At 36.4% G+C, this 16,443-nt stretch overlaps 1 protein-coding gene across 1 annotated transcript in view; it reads left to right on the forward strand.

Moving 5' to 3' along the window:
• CNTNAP2 (contactin associated protein 2) overlaps window positions 1–16,443 on the forward strand; it is a 1,742,807-nt gene that overhangs the window by 618,221 nt on the left and 1,108,143 nt on the right. Inside the window, exon 9 of the mRNA XM_017502914.1 lies at window positions 5,188–5,337. Coding sequence (XP_017358403.1) covers window positions 5,188–5,337 — 150 coding nt within the window. The remainder of the gene's footprint in view (window positions 1–5,187; window positions 5,338–16,443) is intronic.

A 16,443-nucleotide genomic window follows, 5' to 3' on the forward strand; every position in this document is an offset into this window, starting at 1 on the left:
CTCGCTTCAACCTCCGCATCCCGAGTTTAAGCAATTTTCCTGCCTCAGCCTCCCAAGTAGCTGGGATTACAGGTGCCCCCTACCACGCCTGGCTAATTTTTTGTATTTTTAGTAGAGATGGGGTTTCATCATGTTGGCCACGGTGCTCTCAAACTCCTGACCTCAGGTGGTTCATCCACCTCAGCCTCCCAAGATGTTGGGATTACAGGTGTGAGCCACAGCACCCTAATGAAAGACAAATTATTAAATGTGTCTCGGGTTACTTTTCTATGAAATAAAATGAATCAAAGTTTCTACGTATTTTTTGTCTTAATAATGTAGATATACTGTCTCCTATGTGCCAGGTACCATTCTAATGCTGTACAAATACAAATAGTAACTAGTACACAGGTACTTAATTCCCCTACTCAAAGCCTCATTTTATTTACAGACCTGATGCTATACGAGACATGGATATTCCCAGAAACTGAGCACCTCTCCAGATGTGGTAGCAAAAGGCAATGTGTGTGTGTATGTGTGTGTGTACGTGTGCGTGTTTACGTAGTATAAGAGAAAACTGATCATGGATGCACAAGGACTATATAACATACTTTGTTGTGGTTGTTTCATTGCTCAAACTTTGGAACCAACTATGTCTGAGTTCCATTTCTAAGCTTTACCTGTTACCAGCCATAGGATGCTTACAGATTAGTAGACTCAGTCCCTCCCTATGTAAAGGAGATAATCATTTTTTCAAAAAAATATGTGAGGTATTATGAATCAAATGCAAGTAAAGTATCACCATGGCTAGCACATAGAGCTTAGAACAATATATCTATAAATGCTGACATATAAAAATATCATGAAATTCTGTTCTTCTCTGGAGAGAGCCTTCAGAGTACTGTTTTTTACAAGATATAGACAAAGTAAATGTGAAAGAAGCAGCATGTGTTTCTATGAGATATTGAGTCCTCCTTACCACATTTAAGAACAAACTTCATTACATTGGGGGACCCATTTTTATCATAGATTGCTGAGGTATTACCTCTTGATAATTAAAATTAAAATTTCAAAATAATAATTGGAAATGAGTAGAAATCACAACTTAAGCTTTGATATTGCAGTGGCTGCTATCAGCAAAGCTCCTTTAATCTGGTTGCCAATTTCTCTGGTAATTAAGTTCCTTGAAGAAAATAAAATAATCTGTTAATTTTAATCTTATTAGAATAATAGAACTTTTGCCATGAAAAATTAGGAGGATGTTCCATTTATAAATTAATATTGTGATGAAGAATTTTCACTGGAGTTTTCTGAAAGGCTTTCTTGTTCTGCCATTTCGAATAACTGAGGATATTTTAAAAGAGACTTTCTCTGGATGTGTGATTATTTAGGAATGGATTTGGGGACTGGACAAATATCACGTTGATGTCTTTGAGATCCATGTCCCAAAATTGTATTTCATAGCAGGGTTTGTGAAATTATAAAGGCCAAAATCAAAATCATGCAGTCTTATAGTTAGCCAACAATAATCCCTATTTTGTACTTTGAAATGCTATGGTGAAGATATGGTCTTCCATGTATCGCTTCTGTTGGTACAAAAGGACCAACTTGAGATGGAACTATTTCAGTAAACACTGCTACTTGGATGACAGCTAACTTCAAGAATAAGCCTTTACATGCACATAGTAATTTTGTAGTACAAGAGATTTTATTTGTAGTGTCCTTCAGAATATTCAAAAGATAAGAAATAAAATAATTATTGTTTTCCCAACTTTTATATGGAGAGGAAAAATAAAACTCTGGGATTAAATGATTTACTAAAGATATTCTTGTCAGAAACAGAACTTGGACTTAAATCATGCTTTTTTTCTTTTTACAGTGAGGAGCTATCTTACAAAATTACCTATAAGCACCAAAAAGTAGACCCTAATGAAAGAATTTGGGTGCATATGATTCATTTGACATTGGTCCAATAAATGCCATAGGGGAGAGGGGAAGTGAGACAAGCTGGGATGGAAAGCCACAAAAAGGTTATTTAATAAGGAGACTGCTACTATGGGCAACTGAGTTCAAGCCCACTGGAGTCTCTCTGAGAATTCTAGTAACTAGAGCCCCTTCCACACATAGTGTCTGGCCTGTTCCTCTTTCTACATCATTGGAAGCCATTGCAATGTATGGGAGTTTTCTGCAGGTGACAACCAGGGCGGACTGAAGAGATATACTTCATTTCATAACTTGATAACAGAGCAAGATCAATTACAAATGAGTTTGGGATGATGCAGATTTCCAGGAAGATCTACTGATGCTAAATTAAATTTAACAAGACAATTTTATCTACTGAACTTAATCCTTACCCTTAGAGTTAGTCATATTGTACATTACTATTTATAACTGAGAAACCATAGTCAGCAACTTCTGTGCTATTTTTATGGCTTTTTTGTTTCATCATTTACTTGGCCATCTATGAAACCCAGAATGCCAGATTCCTGGTCATGATCACTCCCTCAGATTCATTCACTTATTCATTCACACCTATTATGTACCAGACACTGCTTTAACTGTGGGGTTTTTAGTAGAGACTAAAACAGATAAAACAGACCTTATAATCAAGTGACAGAAGACAGAAAATGAATAAGTATGCTAGTAAATGAACATATAATAAATCTGTTAATGAGAGACGCTATGAAGAAAACTAAAGCTCAGAAAGGAAGGGATGTTGGAAGGGAGAGGGAAATGATAAAAGACTAGCTAGGAACGACCTCTCTGTTAAGATGACATTTGCACAGACCTGATGCGAGGGAACAAAACCATGCAGATAATTCACACAAGACATTCCAGATGGTTCACACGACACCTGTTAATTCCCCAAAAGGACTTTAACCAGCACTTCCTGTGAGTTCAAAAAGAACAGAAAGCTGTTATAGAGAATGGTGTGATCCTAATTATATATTAAAAAGATAATACTATTTTGTGGGGAAAGTAGACTGTTAGTGCAAAGAGTGCAATCAGAGAAACCATTTGGGGCTATTGAAGTACTCTGTATTCATCTGTTGATGGACACTTAGGTTGCTTCCAAATCTTAGCCATGGTAAATAGTGCTGCAACAAACACAGGAGTGCAGACATCTCTTTGATATACTTATTTCCAGCAGTTGGATTGCTGGATCATATGGTAGACCAAAGATGTTAGTGAGTTCATGTGGCTGTTTGCCTTATTACATTATTTATACTATGCATGCTATTTATACATATATTCACTTGTATTCTGTATTTTATAATTTGGAAAGTCTTTTGCATTAATTACTTTAGAGCAGGGATTTTATATTGGCTTTGATTGAAAGAAAATGTGCTCAGTGGCTGGGCGTGGTGGCTCGTGCCTGTAATCTCAAAACTTTGGGAGGCGGAGGAGGGTGGAACACTTGAGGTCAGGAGTTCAGGACCAGAATGACAAACATGTTAAAACCATGTCTAATAAAAACACAAAATTAACTGGGCATAGCGCATGCCTGTAATCCCAGGTACTTGGAAGACTGAGGCAGGAGAATCACTTGAACTCAGGAGGTGGAGGTTGCAGTGAACCAAGATCACACCGTTGCACTCCAGCCTGGACAACAAGAGTGAAATTCCATCACACACACAAAAAAAATACTCATTACATATTACTAAATTAAATTTTGACAATCCTATAAAAGCACCTGAGGGGTGATTATTAGTAATAATACTATGATACGAGTAACTACTACAGACATGTGAGTATCTTCTAAGCTCCAACAGGCCTAACGCTTTTCTTTAAAATAGTTTTTCTATTTCTTAGTGTAAATCAACTAGTCATGTGTGATTTTCCTATAAAGGACCACATGTAGTAAATAGTCTAGGCTTTATGAACTATTGAATTTCTGGTGCAGCTGGCTCTTGCTGTAGAGCACATGGTATGTAAATAAATGTACTTGGCTTAACATTTAGATGGGCACTAACATTTAAATCGTATATAACTTTCACGTGTCACTAAACATTATTCTTCTTTTGATTTCTTTTCAAGCATTTAGAAAAGTAAAAAAAACTATTCTTAGCTCGCAGATTATAGAAAAACAGGTGGCAGCAAGCCAGATTTCAGCCACAAACAGGTTTTTCAGATTCCTGGTATAAATTATCAGGAGCTTGGAGCCCCGATCTGTGCATGATTGATTTGCTCTCATTCTATTTTTGGGTGCCTTTATTTGCCAGAGTTCTCTTTCTTTGTGAAACTGAAGCATGTTCTCATGTAACTTCTACCTGTGGATTCTACATTTTGCATCTGAAGAATAGCACAGAATACCTCCCACCCCCCACCTTGTCATAACACAGGCCTTCACAAAGTCAAAGAAAGCCACCCTGGCCTTCTTGGCTTTCTCTGCCACTGAGTGTTAAACTCGCTCCAGATGCTTATGTTTCATGGCTGTTCTTCTTTTGCTTTTTAATTTTCTGATTGTTCTTCATAAAATGAACACAAACTAGACAAAAGCTTTAAGCTACCGTCCACCTAATAAACAATTCGATGGAATTTTGGTTTCCAAAGATTTTTCCATCAGGCAACAATGAAGTGTCATTGTTGAGGATATGCATTCTTGGTTTATTTTGCTGGGGTTTTTTATATCATGTATTCCATTATAAAGATAACGTATTTGTAAATGATCAAATAATCCTATTATTATTTTCTGTGACCATTAGTGGTCAGTTAGTATGTATAACTGCAAGTGCACATTTATTATTTAGTCCTTCGTTTCTATAAACTATACTCACCAAATGTGTTTATTGAGAAAAAACAAACTATACAGAAAAATAAAGATTTTAAAAACAAAGACTTGAGATAAAAGCCATAAATTTATTTTGTTGTTTGAAAATGAGATCTAGCAAAGCTAAACAGAAAATAAATTACTAAGTTAGAATGGTTCGTAATCACCATCTAAATGATTTTTTTCAGCCCAATGGTATTAATACTGCTTCCCTACTTGTTTGGGTTATATTATGCCTTATTCAGTTAGATGGAATATAGAACCACTTAGGATGTTAAAGAAACATGAGATACCAGTTTGGATTGTGAGCAGCTCTGTATTTTACTAGAGAAAAATACTTTTATTTATTAAATTCTGATTTTGTTGATATTGGAATTGTGTTCAACCGGGTAATTAAAAAAAAAAAAAAGAAATGACTTTTATCTTGTACTTACCAGGTTCTGGGTTGAATGATGGGCAGTGGCACGAGGTTCGCTTCCTGGCCAAGGAAAATTTTGCTATTCTCACCATCGATGGAGATGAAGCATCAGCAGTTCGAACTAATAGTCCCCTTCAAGTTAAAACTGGCGAGAAGTACTTTTTTGGAGGTAAGAATGCCGTTGCTTTTTGGTTACTAATCCATTGTAAAAAAAATAAGGTTTGAAGATGAAGTTTGATTATGAAGAATTTGTATTTGACTTAATGAAGTCAGTAGATCTCAGGATAAAACAAACCCTCTAATTCCACTGAGTAAAAAAAAAATGAAAAAAATTTGTTTCATTCTGTAAACATATTAAGGTGATGTCACCGTATTCTTCTGGCCCAATTTAAATCATTGAAGTATAACAAAGGGATTCTAAATTCATCCTCATAATCCTCAAAAGTCAGGTCCTTGGATTATTTACGAGTCACCAACGGCTATGTAACTAGTTATCCAAACCTTAGCGTCTTCAAACAAACAATTGTTATCTAGCAGTTTCTCTGGATCAGGAATTCAGGAGTAATTTAGCTTAGTGAGTCACTGATGAGGTTGACCTCAAACTGTTGGCTGTGGCTGCATTATTTGAGCCTTAATGAGCTACAGCATCTGCTTCCAACAAGTCTCACTTACATGGCTGATGGTGCTGGCTGGGATGCCTCAGTTCTCCTCCATGTGGCCTCTGATTCTGTAATACCTTTCCTCTTCAAGTAGACTTTCTCTCCTCAAGGTAACTGGGCAGAGAAAGAGAAAACAGAAGAAAGAGAGGAGGGGAGGGGAAAGCCAGTTAGTAAGAAAGTTCTCAAGATAAAAACCATAAATATTCTTAAAAAAATAATCCAGGGCCGGCCGCGGTGGCTCAAGCCTGTAATCCCAGCACTTTGGGAGGCCGAGTCGGGTGGATCACGAGGTCAAGAGATCGAGACCATTCTGGTCAACATGGTGAAACCCCATCTCTACTAAAAATACAAAAAATTAGCTAGGCANTGGTGCAAAAGTAATTGGTGTTTTTGCCAATGAAAGTAATGGCAAAAACGAGCTAACTAGATAGGTATGTAATTATATATTTTTGTCAAGTAGTTATCTTTTAAAATAATTAGGGGAGGTGGTTATCAGGCTCCTTAGCTATTTATTATAAGAAAATACCAACACTTTTCAAGCATTTGGCCGCTTACAAACTTCTTAGTGATAGAATATACTCTATGAAAAGCCTCCCAGATAGTTTCCCATAAATGCTTGGTTTGGCTTATCTGTCACAGAATACCATGTTTATGGGAACTTGAAGCACCCAATTCAGGATCCACTCGTTAGCCCTGTGAAGTATCAGCTGCCTTGCTTTTGTAATAACAGAAAATCTATTGTTTAAAAGTTTATTTTCTAGCTCCTTTTTCGTTGTTCTCCGAAAAAAAAAAAAAAAAAAAAAAAAAAAAAAAAATTAAAAAAAAAAAAATAATCCAATTTGGCAATGATATCCCATCACTAATATTATGTACAGCTTGTTAGAAGTGAGTCACTAAATGCCGTCCACAGTTAAATGAAGGTGACTTTACAAGGGCTTGACTACCAAGAGCCATTGATTCCTGGGGACCATTTTAAAGGCACCTACCACAGTCTACCTTATAAGAGAAGCCATGTTGTCACAAGCATCTTGGTTCTTAAGCAATGAAAAGATTAGTAAAAGTTAAAAATACCTTAAGATAAATTCTTTGTGTGAAAAAGTTGTAGCAAAGACCTGTCATATTTTCTAATTGAAAAAATGTGTCCTGCCAGAAAATGATTTTTTAATAACTAATGAATTATGAGGACACATTTCATTAAAGTGCTAGGTGCATTGTTTATATCAATATAGTTTTCATTAGATTATTGTCTTTTCTGTCCTATATCATACAATGTGAGATGGAAAAAAACACATTCTAGGAAAGGTTTTCTTTAAGCTTTAAAATCTGTATGTTACATATGTTGCCTCTGAAAATGTTTCTATTTGCATTCACATATATAAATATATATTTATATATCATTGTGTGTCTCTGCGTGTACGTGTGTGTGTGTGTTTGTGTATGTGTGTATTCTAGTTCTTAGAGTAAGGTGACATGAGAGCAGCCACGCTGTTTTTATCTCGTATCCAGTTATATTCCTCAAGGTCCTAGAAAAAAATTTGGAATGTTGTAGATGAACAACAAATATTTATGAAAGAATTAGTAAATTCTATAAAATAGGCAAGGCATCATTTTATTATTAATTTTCTAGAGAGGAAACGTAGTCCTAGGAGATTTATTGGCTTGCCACTGAGTTTGCAGCTAGCACCTAGATTTAATTTTTCTGAGCCCTATACCAGGGCATTTCTCTACATCTAATTAGGGACAACTTAGAGACAAAAGTCATGAACTAGGGCTCTGCTTCTTTAATCTTCCATAATATTTGTTGAAAGTTGAGACTTCATGATTTTAAAAAGACCCTCAATAAATATTTGATGAATAGATGAAAATCAGACAAGATATCTTATGAGTGAATGAACTGGACATATTAATGTGAGAAAAACCACTCGATAGCCAAACTGATTACCCTCCAAAAAATATGCAATATGATTGGCTATAGCCAACAGTTTTTATTGCTATGATAGTAAATGGATTACAGTTGTCAGTTGGAAAGCTACTAATAATCTCTACTCCTCCCTTGACTGGAGTATTTTGGCCATAGATGAGCTCCCTGAATGCTTAAGGCCAATTTTTATCGATTTCAATCTAGAGGGGCAAGCAAATAGCTGTAACCACACATTCGTGGCATAAAGTTGATAGGATATGATGTCTTTAGGGTGTTCCATTTACTATTGCTTTACAGATTTTGGGTTTCAAACGCAGCAGTCAGGAGAATATTGACTTTCTCTTGGGTCTGTGGTCTGCCCTTAGGATATACTGTCAGCTAATGATCATGATGCTTGTTTTGTTATGTTGTCATCGGCTGAATCCTCAGGGTGTGTAAGAATCATCAGAAGAACTGATTCCCATTCAGCCTCTCAGGTCCCACCTCCAGAACTTTGAAACTCAAGAGGGTGAGAAACTGAGGCATGCAAAACTTCAAGTGATTCTGATAAACACAATCTGAGAAACAGAATTATAGATCGACCTTAGCCAATCTTCACACATACCTTTTAGATTCTTTTTGTAAAACCTCATCAGTCACTGGAAAGTTTGAGATGCATGAGACAGCTGCTCTCCTATAGCTTTGCCTCTAGGGAACAAAGGAAAGGAAGTCACAGGACAAGCTATGACGCACAAAAACACATTTATTAAAGGAACAGGTATTACCAAGAAAGCACAACACTGTTAATATAAATAAACGTTCTTCTGCAAGCTCAGTGAGGTCCCAGCTCTCTGACTTCCTGCACCTTGAATAAAATGTTCTCCAGAAGCAGCATTGCTGAATAGTGGGATTCAACTACACCCCAAGCTAGTGCCAGGAGACAGAAAGCTTCCTCAGCAAATGGCTGGCACAGGATCACTAAGTGATCGTGACTCCAGAACCATTTCTAAGAACTCAGGTTACAGGCCTCACCAGAATCTTTTACTATCTTTGCACAAGGCTGAGAGTGTCTCCAAAATACCCTTAGAGCCTTTAAATTCACTATAGAGATTTCCTTTGTAACATGTAGTTAACATTTATGCCATCTGACAGACTACTAATTTCACCTAAGAAAATCCAGTTTGGCATTCAACTCATTACAGGACTTGTTGATTCATTAAATTAGGTTGATGTGAGGAATAAATAGCAAAAATCTAAGGGTGGCTCCCTCTGGGGTGGCTGCACTGTTTCTGCACTAAAATTCCTGATCACCTCTGACTTGTGTCTTTCTGATCAGAAGAGGAGCTGCTTCTGGATTGCAACTATAAATAAAACACATATTCACATGACTCTATGCCATCTGTGCTGAAAATGTTAAAGTAGGATTCAAATGTTATAATAAACACATCTTAAGAAATAGCGTAGTAGAAAGGAGAATTGACTGTTTTAAAACACAAGCGTTGTTTTAAACATACCTGATTTTGGAATCTGGCTTTATCACTTAATTAATGAATTCTTTAATACTTTATCTGACTTTCTTTATCTATTAAATGGCCATAGAATCTGTTTTCTGAACACTGTGGCATAAACTGACACCTGGGGTTGACCCCTAGGGAAGGCTAAATGCTGACTGCCTTTCCAGTGCATCTTGAATCTTTAACTCTGTAAGGCACAGAGCCTTCCAAGGAGTATTGGAGACATCAGATCATTATTCATTTAATGGCCTCTCATCAACTTCTGCACTACTCAAAGTATTTCTTCCCCAACACTCACTGAAGAAAAAAAGAAGTATTTTTCATGCTCACTGAAAGACTCAAGTAAAGGCTTTCCTGACGTCCTGTACTCAGTTTTGTTTGCAAATCCTTAAACATGTTCACATTTTGTTTCTTTTGAAGTTAGGTCCCAGTTGTGTGCCTTTCTTTGTAGCCCTAGCTGGGCCACTTCACACCAGTGTGCATTTTTATCTCTGTGCTTGCTCCCTGCTAATCCCGGCAAAGGCCTTCATTCTCCTTTGTAACACCCATGATCAGATGATGTTTAATCACCAAGAATTATTTTGCCTTGTTTTGTTGTTGTTGTTTGCTTGTTTTTTCTTGAGAATAAGCAGACAAAGAAACGGATTCGTCCTTTGCGATGTTTCTTCAGCAAAGCATGTTTTAACTGCTTTAACATGTTTTATCTTCCTCCAAGTAGAATTTCTCTAGATAATACCGCATTAATGTTAATAATCAAAAGAATGTTAAACACAATAATTAAATTTACATATTGACTGTTTCCATGGTAATAAGCTTTCTGATACAGGCCGGAACCCATGGTTATAAGAGAGCAGTAAGATTTTTAAATTTCTAACTTTTCTTTGTTTTGGGCATTTTTATTATCTCTTTTGTTTTTGTTAAAAGAGAAAGGAGCTGTGGGCTGGAGAGGAGAGATAAGAAGTTTCTAGAACCAGTCTTATTGGAAGGGAAGTTCTAAAAAACCCAATGGGGAAGGAGACAGGTCTTAGGAAGGTACCAAAGCAAGTGGTGAAGGCAAGTGAAAAAGAGGGCAGTGGGGCCAGCCTGAGTTTGACGGGATTCCTGATAATAAAGTTTAATAAGAGGGCTCATCCCTTTCCAGCTCACCAGCATATAATTGTCTTGGTCAGTTTTGGCTATTGTAACAGAATACTATAGGCTGAGGGGTCTAAACAACAGAAAGACATTTCTCATGCTTTTTGAGGTTGGGAAGTCCAAGACCAAGGTATCAAGGTACAGACAGATTTGAAACCTGGTGAGGGCACATAATGAGAAGCTGCAGATAGCCATTTCCTTAGTGCATGTTCTCATCCGAGAAAAACAGAAACAGAGGGAGAAAGATGGAGAGAGAGACCACACACGCTTAGGTCTCTTCTTAGGAGCACACCAATTCCATCATAGGGGCTCTACCCTCATGACCTAATTAACCCCCAAAGGCCCCACCTCCTAATACCATCCCATAGGGGCTTAGGGTTTGAAGTCTGAGGGACACAAGCATATAGCCTTTAACAATGTCCTCTCAATCCTCATTGAAGTAGAGCATGGATTTTAAATATTAGATTGGTGCAAAAGTAATTGGTGTTTTTGCCAATGAAAGTAATGGCAAAAACGAGCTAACTAGATAGGTATGTAATTATATATTTTTGTCAAGTAGTTATCTTTTAAAATAATTAGGGGAGGTGGTTATCAGGCTCCTTAGCTATTTATTATAAGAAGATACCAACACTTTTCAAGCATTTGGCTGCTTACAAACTTCTTAGTGATGGAATATACTCTATGAAAAGCCTCCCAGATAGTTTCCCGTAAATGCTTGGTTTGGCTTATCTGTCACAGAATACCATGTTTATGGGAACTTGAAGCACCCAATTCAGGATCCACTCGTTAGCCCTGTGAAGTATCAGCTGCCTTGCTTTTGTAATAACAGAAAATCTATTGTTTAGAAGTTTATTTTCTAGCTCCTTTTTCGTTGTTCTCCAAAAAAAAAAAAAAAAAAAAGGGAATGAGACAAGTTTTCTCAAATGATATGAGAAGTTAGACAATGTGTCATTTCAGGGGTGTAAAAACTGAATCCTAAACAAACTTTTTGGAGGTATGCATTGGTTTTCTAGGGATGCTATATCAAAGTACCACAAATACAGTGGCTGAAAACTACATAGTTCTATTCTCTCAACGTTCTGGAGGCTGGAAGTCTAAAACGGAGGTTCAAAAGGACCCTGAGACCTCTGAAGCCTCCATGGGAGGATCCCTCGACTCCTCTGGTTTCTAGTGGTTACCGGTAATCCTTGTTATGCTCTGTCTTACAGATACATTCCTCCAGTTTCTGCCTCCAGTTTCACATGGTCTTCTCCCCTTTGTGTTTCTGTGTCCAAATTTCCTTCTTCTGATAAGGGCACCATTCATGGGATTAGGAGTCAACCTAACCATTATCATGTCATCTTAGCCTGATTGTATCTGCAAGAACCCTATTTCCAAATAAGACCAAATTCATAGATTTCAAAGTTAGGACTTCAGTGTATCTTTTTGGAGGATACAATTTAGCCCATAGTAAGGTATAAGTGATTTATTTTATAACCCCCTCTAATTAAAAATTAGCATACTTCCTAAAAGAGATTCATACTTCTGAGTTTATATTATCCATTCTCAAAAATGGCTCTTATAAAATTAAAAGTTAAACATATACTTTAGGAAATGAGGATAACTAAATGATAGAGGCATTCAAACACAACGACAACAAAAATTAAAGTATTGTGCATAGTGGATAAAAATTTACTGGCAATAAGAATTTGATGGTCAAATTTCAGAATGTGATTTTATAACCTCTGAGTAGGACCAGATATAGAATTGCAAAGAAATCAGTTTTTAAAATTTCCAAGGGAATTTTACGTTCATATGCATAAGAAAGAGTGAGAACTTATCTCTGATAAATATTAGAAAGCTTTGTGTAAAGCAACAAAGAAAGTGTAAATGATAAGAAAAGGTATCATTGGTGTGAAAGTATATCCCCCAACCAAATGTTTTATCCTTACATTTGGCTCCTTACACATAGAATATAAAGAGAAGAGAACACCCAGCTAAGACTTGGAGTCAGCAATCCTGGGAGCAGGATTATACTTGGGGACTAGGCCAAAACCTGCCTTTATTGCTTTGGTTGACCTGAAAATCTTCAGGAGCAAAGGAATTTGTAACTTGACCTTGACTTGTAATGGAATGGGACCCTACTGGTACCATATAAATAAAATTGCTAAAGGCTTTACTTATAGATAGTAATAATACTGGAAATAACCACACACACACAAGAGTGAAGATAAAGAGGAAAAAATATTAAAGTTGTTCTCATTTTTCCTTAGAATGTAGTGCCCTTTCCAAAATAACATGTGTTGTTTAAGAATAAATTAAGTCATCTCGTTGTCATACCGTACTTGTCTTGGAATTTTGTATGATGGATATCTACTAAACAGTAAAGCATAAGCTTAAAATCATAGAAATATAACGAAGTGTTCCTAGAGAGTTGTTTACAATGAAACGACATGTAAAGTTCAAGAGAATAATAGTGGCACCCCATTGATATATGTTAAATCCTTTATTGGCAGTAAGAAATGTCCTCACATTTAACATATAAATGCTGGGCAAATCTGCTGTCTTACACTTGAAATCTCATAAGAAATGCTTTCAGGCTGAGCTCAGTGGTTGAAGCCTGTAATCCTAGCACTCAGGGAGGCTGAGGTGGGCGATCACTTGGTCAGGCATTAGAGGCCAGCCTGGTCAACATGGTGAAACCCCATCTATACTTTAAAAAAAAAATTATCTGGGCGTGGTGGTGCATGCCTGTATTCCCAGCTACTCAGGAGGCTGAGGCATGAGAATTGCTTGAACACGGGAGGCAGAGGTTGTAGTGAGCCCAGATTGCACCACTGTGCTCCAGCCTGGGCAACAGAACAAAACTCCATTTCACACACACACACACAAAAAAAAGGAAATCAATTAAATATGATTATTTCCATGAAAATGTAAATTCTTAAACTTGAACTGTAATTAGATAAATGTTTTATTTTCTCTTCACTGATTGAAATAATAGTAAATCGTTTTATCTCTTTTTCTAGGCCTGCTTTTGCAAATCTTTTTTAAACATTCTTTGATGTTTTCATTCATACTATCTGTTGTATGACTGAGCTCTACCTTAATTCATTTATATTCAAAGAGATTATGGAGCAACTAACAAGTAATACAGCTTGGATTAATATTTTCTGAAAACCTGGCATTGTTATTCATGCTGAAGTAGTGAACAAATCAGGGGAAAAATGCTTGCTCTTAGATTATTACATTCTAGTTGGGATAGTACAAATACATTGGTTAAATGAGTGTATTTGGGGAAAAATTAATGAGGGAGGGGATAGGAAGTTATTGGGGGCAGGGTTGAGAATTATCTTTAAATGGCCAGAGAAAGCCTCAATTGAGAAGACAGAATTTCAGTAAATACCTCAAAGGAGTGAGAACACACCATGAGAAGATGGGAGAGAAGAACTCTTGGTGGAGGGAAAAGCAAGTGTTACCTGATATCCAGCTGGTGTGTGCAGGGATTGATTAGGAAAGGGAGTCAGTGTTGAAAAAAAATGAGGTTGGAGTGTGAAGGGTCTTTTACAACGACTGAGAAGGGTGGAGCAGGTGAATCTAGTTTATTTTAAAACAGTCTCTCAGGGTGCTGTTTTGATTAAAGGCTGTAGTTCCATGAGGGAGAACAGTGGAAAATATTGCAATAATCCAGATGAAGGAAGATTGACTAGATTGTAGCAGTGGAGCCAGTGGGTAATGAACAATTCTGCGTACACATTTGGAGGTCGAACCAGCAGGACTTGCAGACAGGTGGCATATGGGGTGTGAAAGACAAAGGGACAAAGATGACACCAGCCTTCCCGATGAAAAAGCTCATGCCTCCCCTTTCCACTATTTTACACTATCTCCTTCCCCTTCCACACTGTGAGGTCCACTTTGCTGTGTTTCTCTGAAAATGGCTTTTGACCTATATGAAGCCATTTTCTAAGGCTAAGAATGTTGTTGTCCGCGCAGTAACCAGTCACAGTTCCTCCAAAATGAACAGGACCGTGGACAGCTCCCTCCCAAAGGCAATTCCCAGCATCCTGTCTCTCAGTTTCCTTTGATGGGCTCTCAGTCAATTCATAAATTGCTCAAATCAGGTCTTGGCTGAATGCTGTTTCTGCTGCATCATACTTTGGGTGTAACTAGGGTCAAGAATCTACTGATTTAAAACCTACTATAGTAAATTAAAATTCCAGTCAGTCCCTAATTTGGGGACCTTGTCATTTAGAAATAAGCAAGTGGAGAACCCTGACCTAAAGCTAAGAAGCTGTTACAATAAAAATAGCCTTTAAAATTATTAATTCACAAATAACCTCCTCATGCATATACTTCCAGCTTAAACACACCACCTAATTGTAATCTTTTCCTTTGGCCTTTGTTCCGTCAGCAGACCAACAACTGCTGGGGTTGGAGGGAGCTAGGAAATAAACTGTTTATCACCCTTTAAAATAGAAACCTAAAATTAGCCATCCTCTACTTTTACATAGTGCTGAATATCCTTCATTAATACTGAAATACTTGGTTGCCCTATCTCACTTTTGTGTACTATGCCTCTCTTTGAAACGCTAATTTAGCATTAATGGCAAAAGCCAACTTTTTCTACCAAATGACTAAAAAATTATTAAATTTTTGGAGTGGGATGAGAATAATCACAACTTAGAACCTTAGCAATTTCTGTAAATTGTTAATAATTAATTTAAGTTGGCTTGGCTAATATTATATAATTAAAAATTATTTTTGTTTACTGCTTCCATACCTTTTAGTTAACTTTTATGTTTTTCATTGTATTTTTAATATTTTTCACCCTGGTCCATTAGTATATGTGATTGTTTTTTCCATCTTTTCCTAGAGAAGTTTGTCCTCCCCTCACTGTAGTGAGTAACCTAGAAACTTTCTCAATTAACTTTTTAAGCAGGACTTGATTGTACAAAAACGACTACTTGTCCTTGAAAATATTTAAATCAATATTTGCTATTCTGTGCAATGTTCCCCATTCAAAAATAATACTTTTTAACTTTTATTTTTGGTTCAGGGCATGTGTATAGATTTTTTCATATAGATAAATTTTGTGTCATGGGGATTTGATGTACAGATTATTTCATCATCTAGGTGATAAGCATAGTACCCTATAAGTAGTATTTTTTAACAAAAATGTATTTTTAAGTCATCAGTTTCTATTGTGAGAATATCAACAAGAAAAAATTTTCAATCTAGTTCCCAAAGAACATTCAGGGTTTTTTGTTTTGTTTGTTTTCCAATTAAATGCATAAAAGAAAAGAGAGAGAAAAGAAGAAGGGAATTACACGATTAAATTGAACATATTAACCTCATCAGAAACTGTTGGAAATTGGAAAGTATTTATTATGTAGCCCAAGGTTCCCAAGACTTTTTTTTATAGCTCCCACAAGTAATATTTGGTTAGAGCTATGTTTTAAACTAATTATCATTACAATTCCATGCTTTTGCCTTTTTCTGGCTCTTACAACTGGCTTGCATTGGAAATATTCAGATTTAAGATAGGATTATAAGAAGTTTCCAGTGAAAAATATCATAAAATTACAGAAAGTCTTTGACTTTCAAGAATTGGCTTAACCCTGTGGCCGCTTACCATTAACACTCCTTGCTTTCTTTTCTCCTGATATCGATTTTGCTACTTTAAAATCATTAACTTAAAAAACACATTGATCTGTCTGTGAAAATAACACAGATAACACCAAAGATAAGTAAATTAAATATTGTGTGTGTGAATTTTTTAGCAAATATCTTTTATATCTAAAATCCTCTTAAGTAGAGAAACTACTGGCCAAATTTTTAAAACTGTAATGCCTTATATATCTGGTACAAATATGTGATAGGTGTCAAGTGATTACTTGGGAAGCATAAATATGTCTATCGTTTGTTCTATGAAGTTGATTTTGCAATGCTTTAATAACAAGAAAAGAAATCTTTAAATGTATCCCTCATTTTTCATGAGTAATCAGTGTTAAAGAAAAAAATCAAAGACATGTGTTAAAAGTATAGTAAGGAAGGCTACATTCAGGACCACTGCAGTGGAATTTTGCGGTGAG

This window comes from Cebus imitator, unplaced genomic scaffold (assembly GCF_001604975.1).
Source record: "Cebus imitator isolate Cc_AM_T3 unplaced genomic scaffold, Cebus_imitator-1.0 Scaffold304, whole genome shotgun sequence".
Taxonomy (NCBI): domain Eukaryota; kingdom Metazoa; phylum Chordata; class Mammalia; order Primates; family Cebidae; genus Cebus; species Cebus imitator.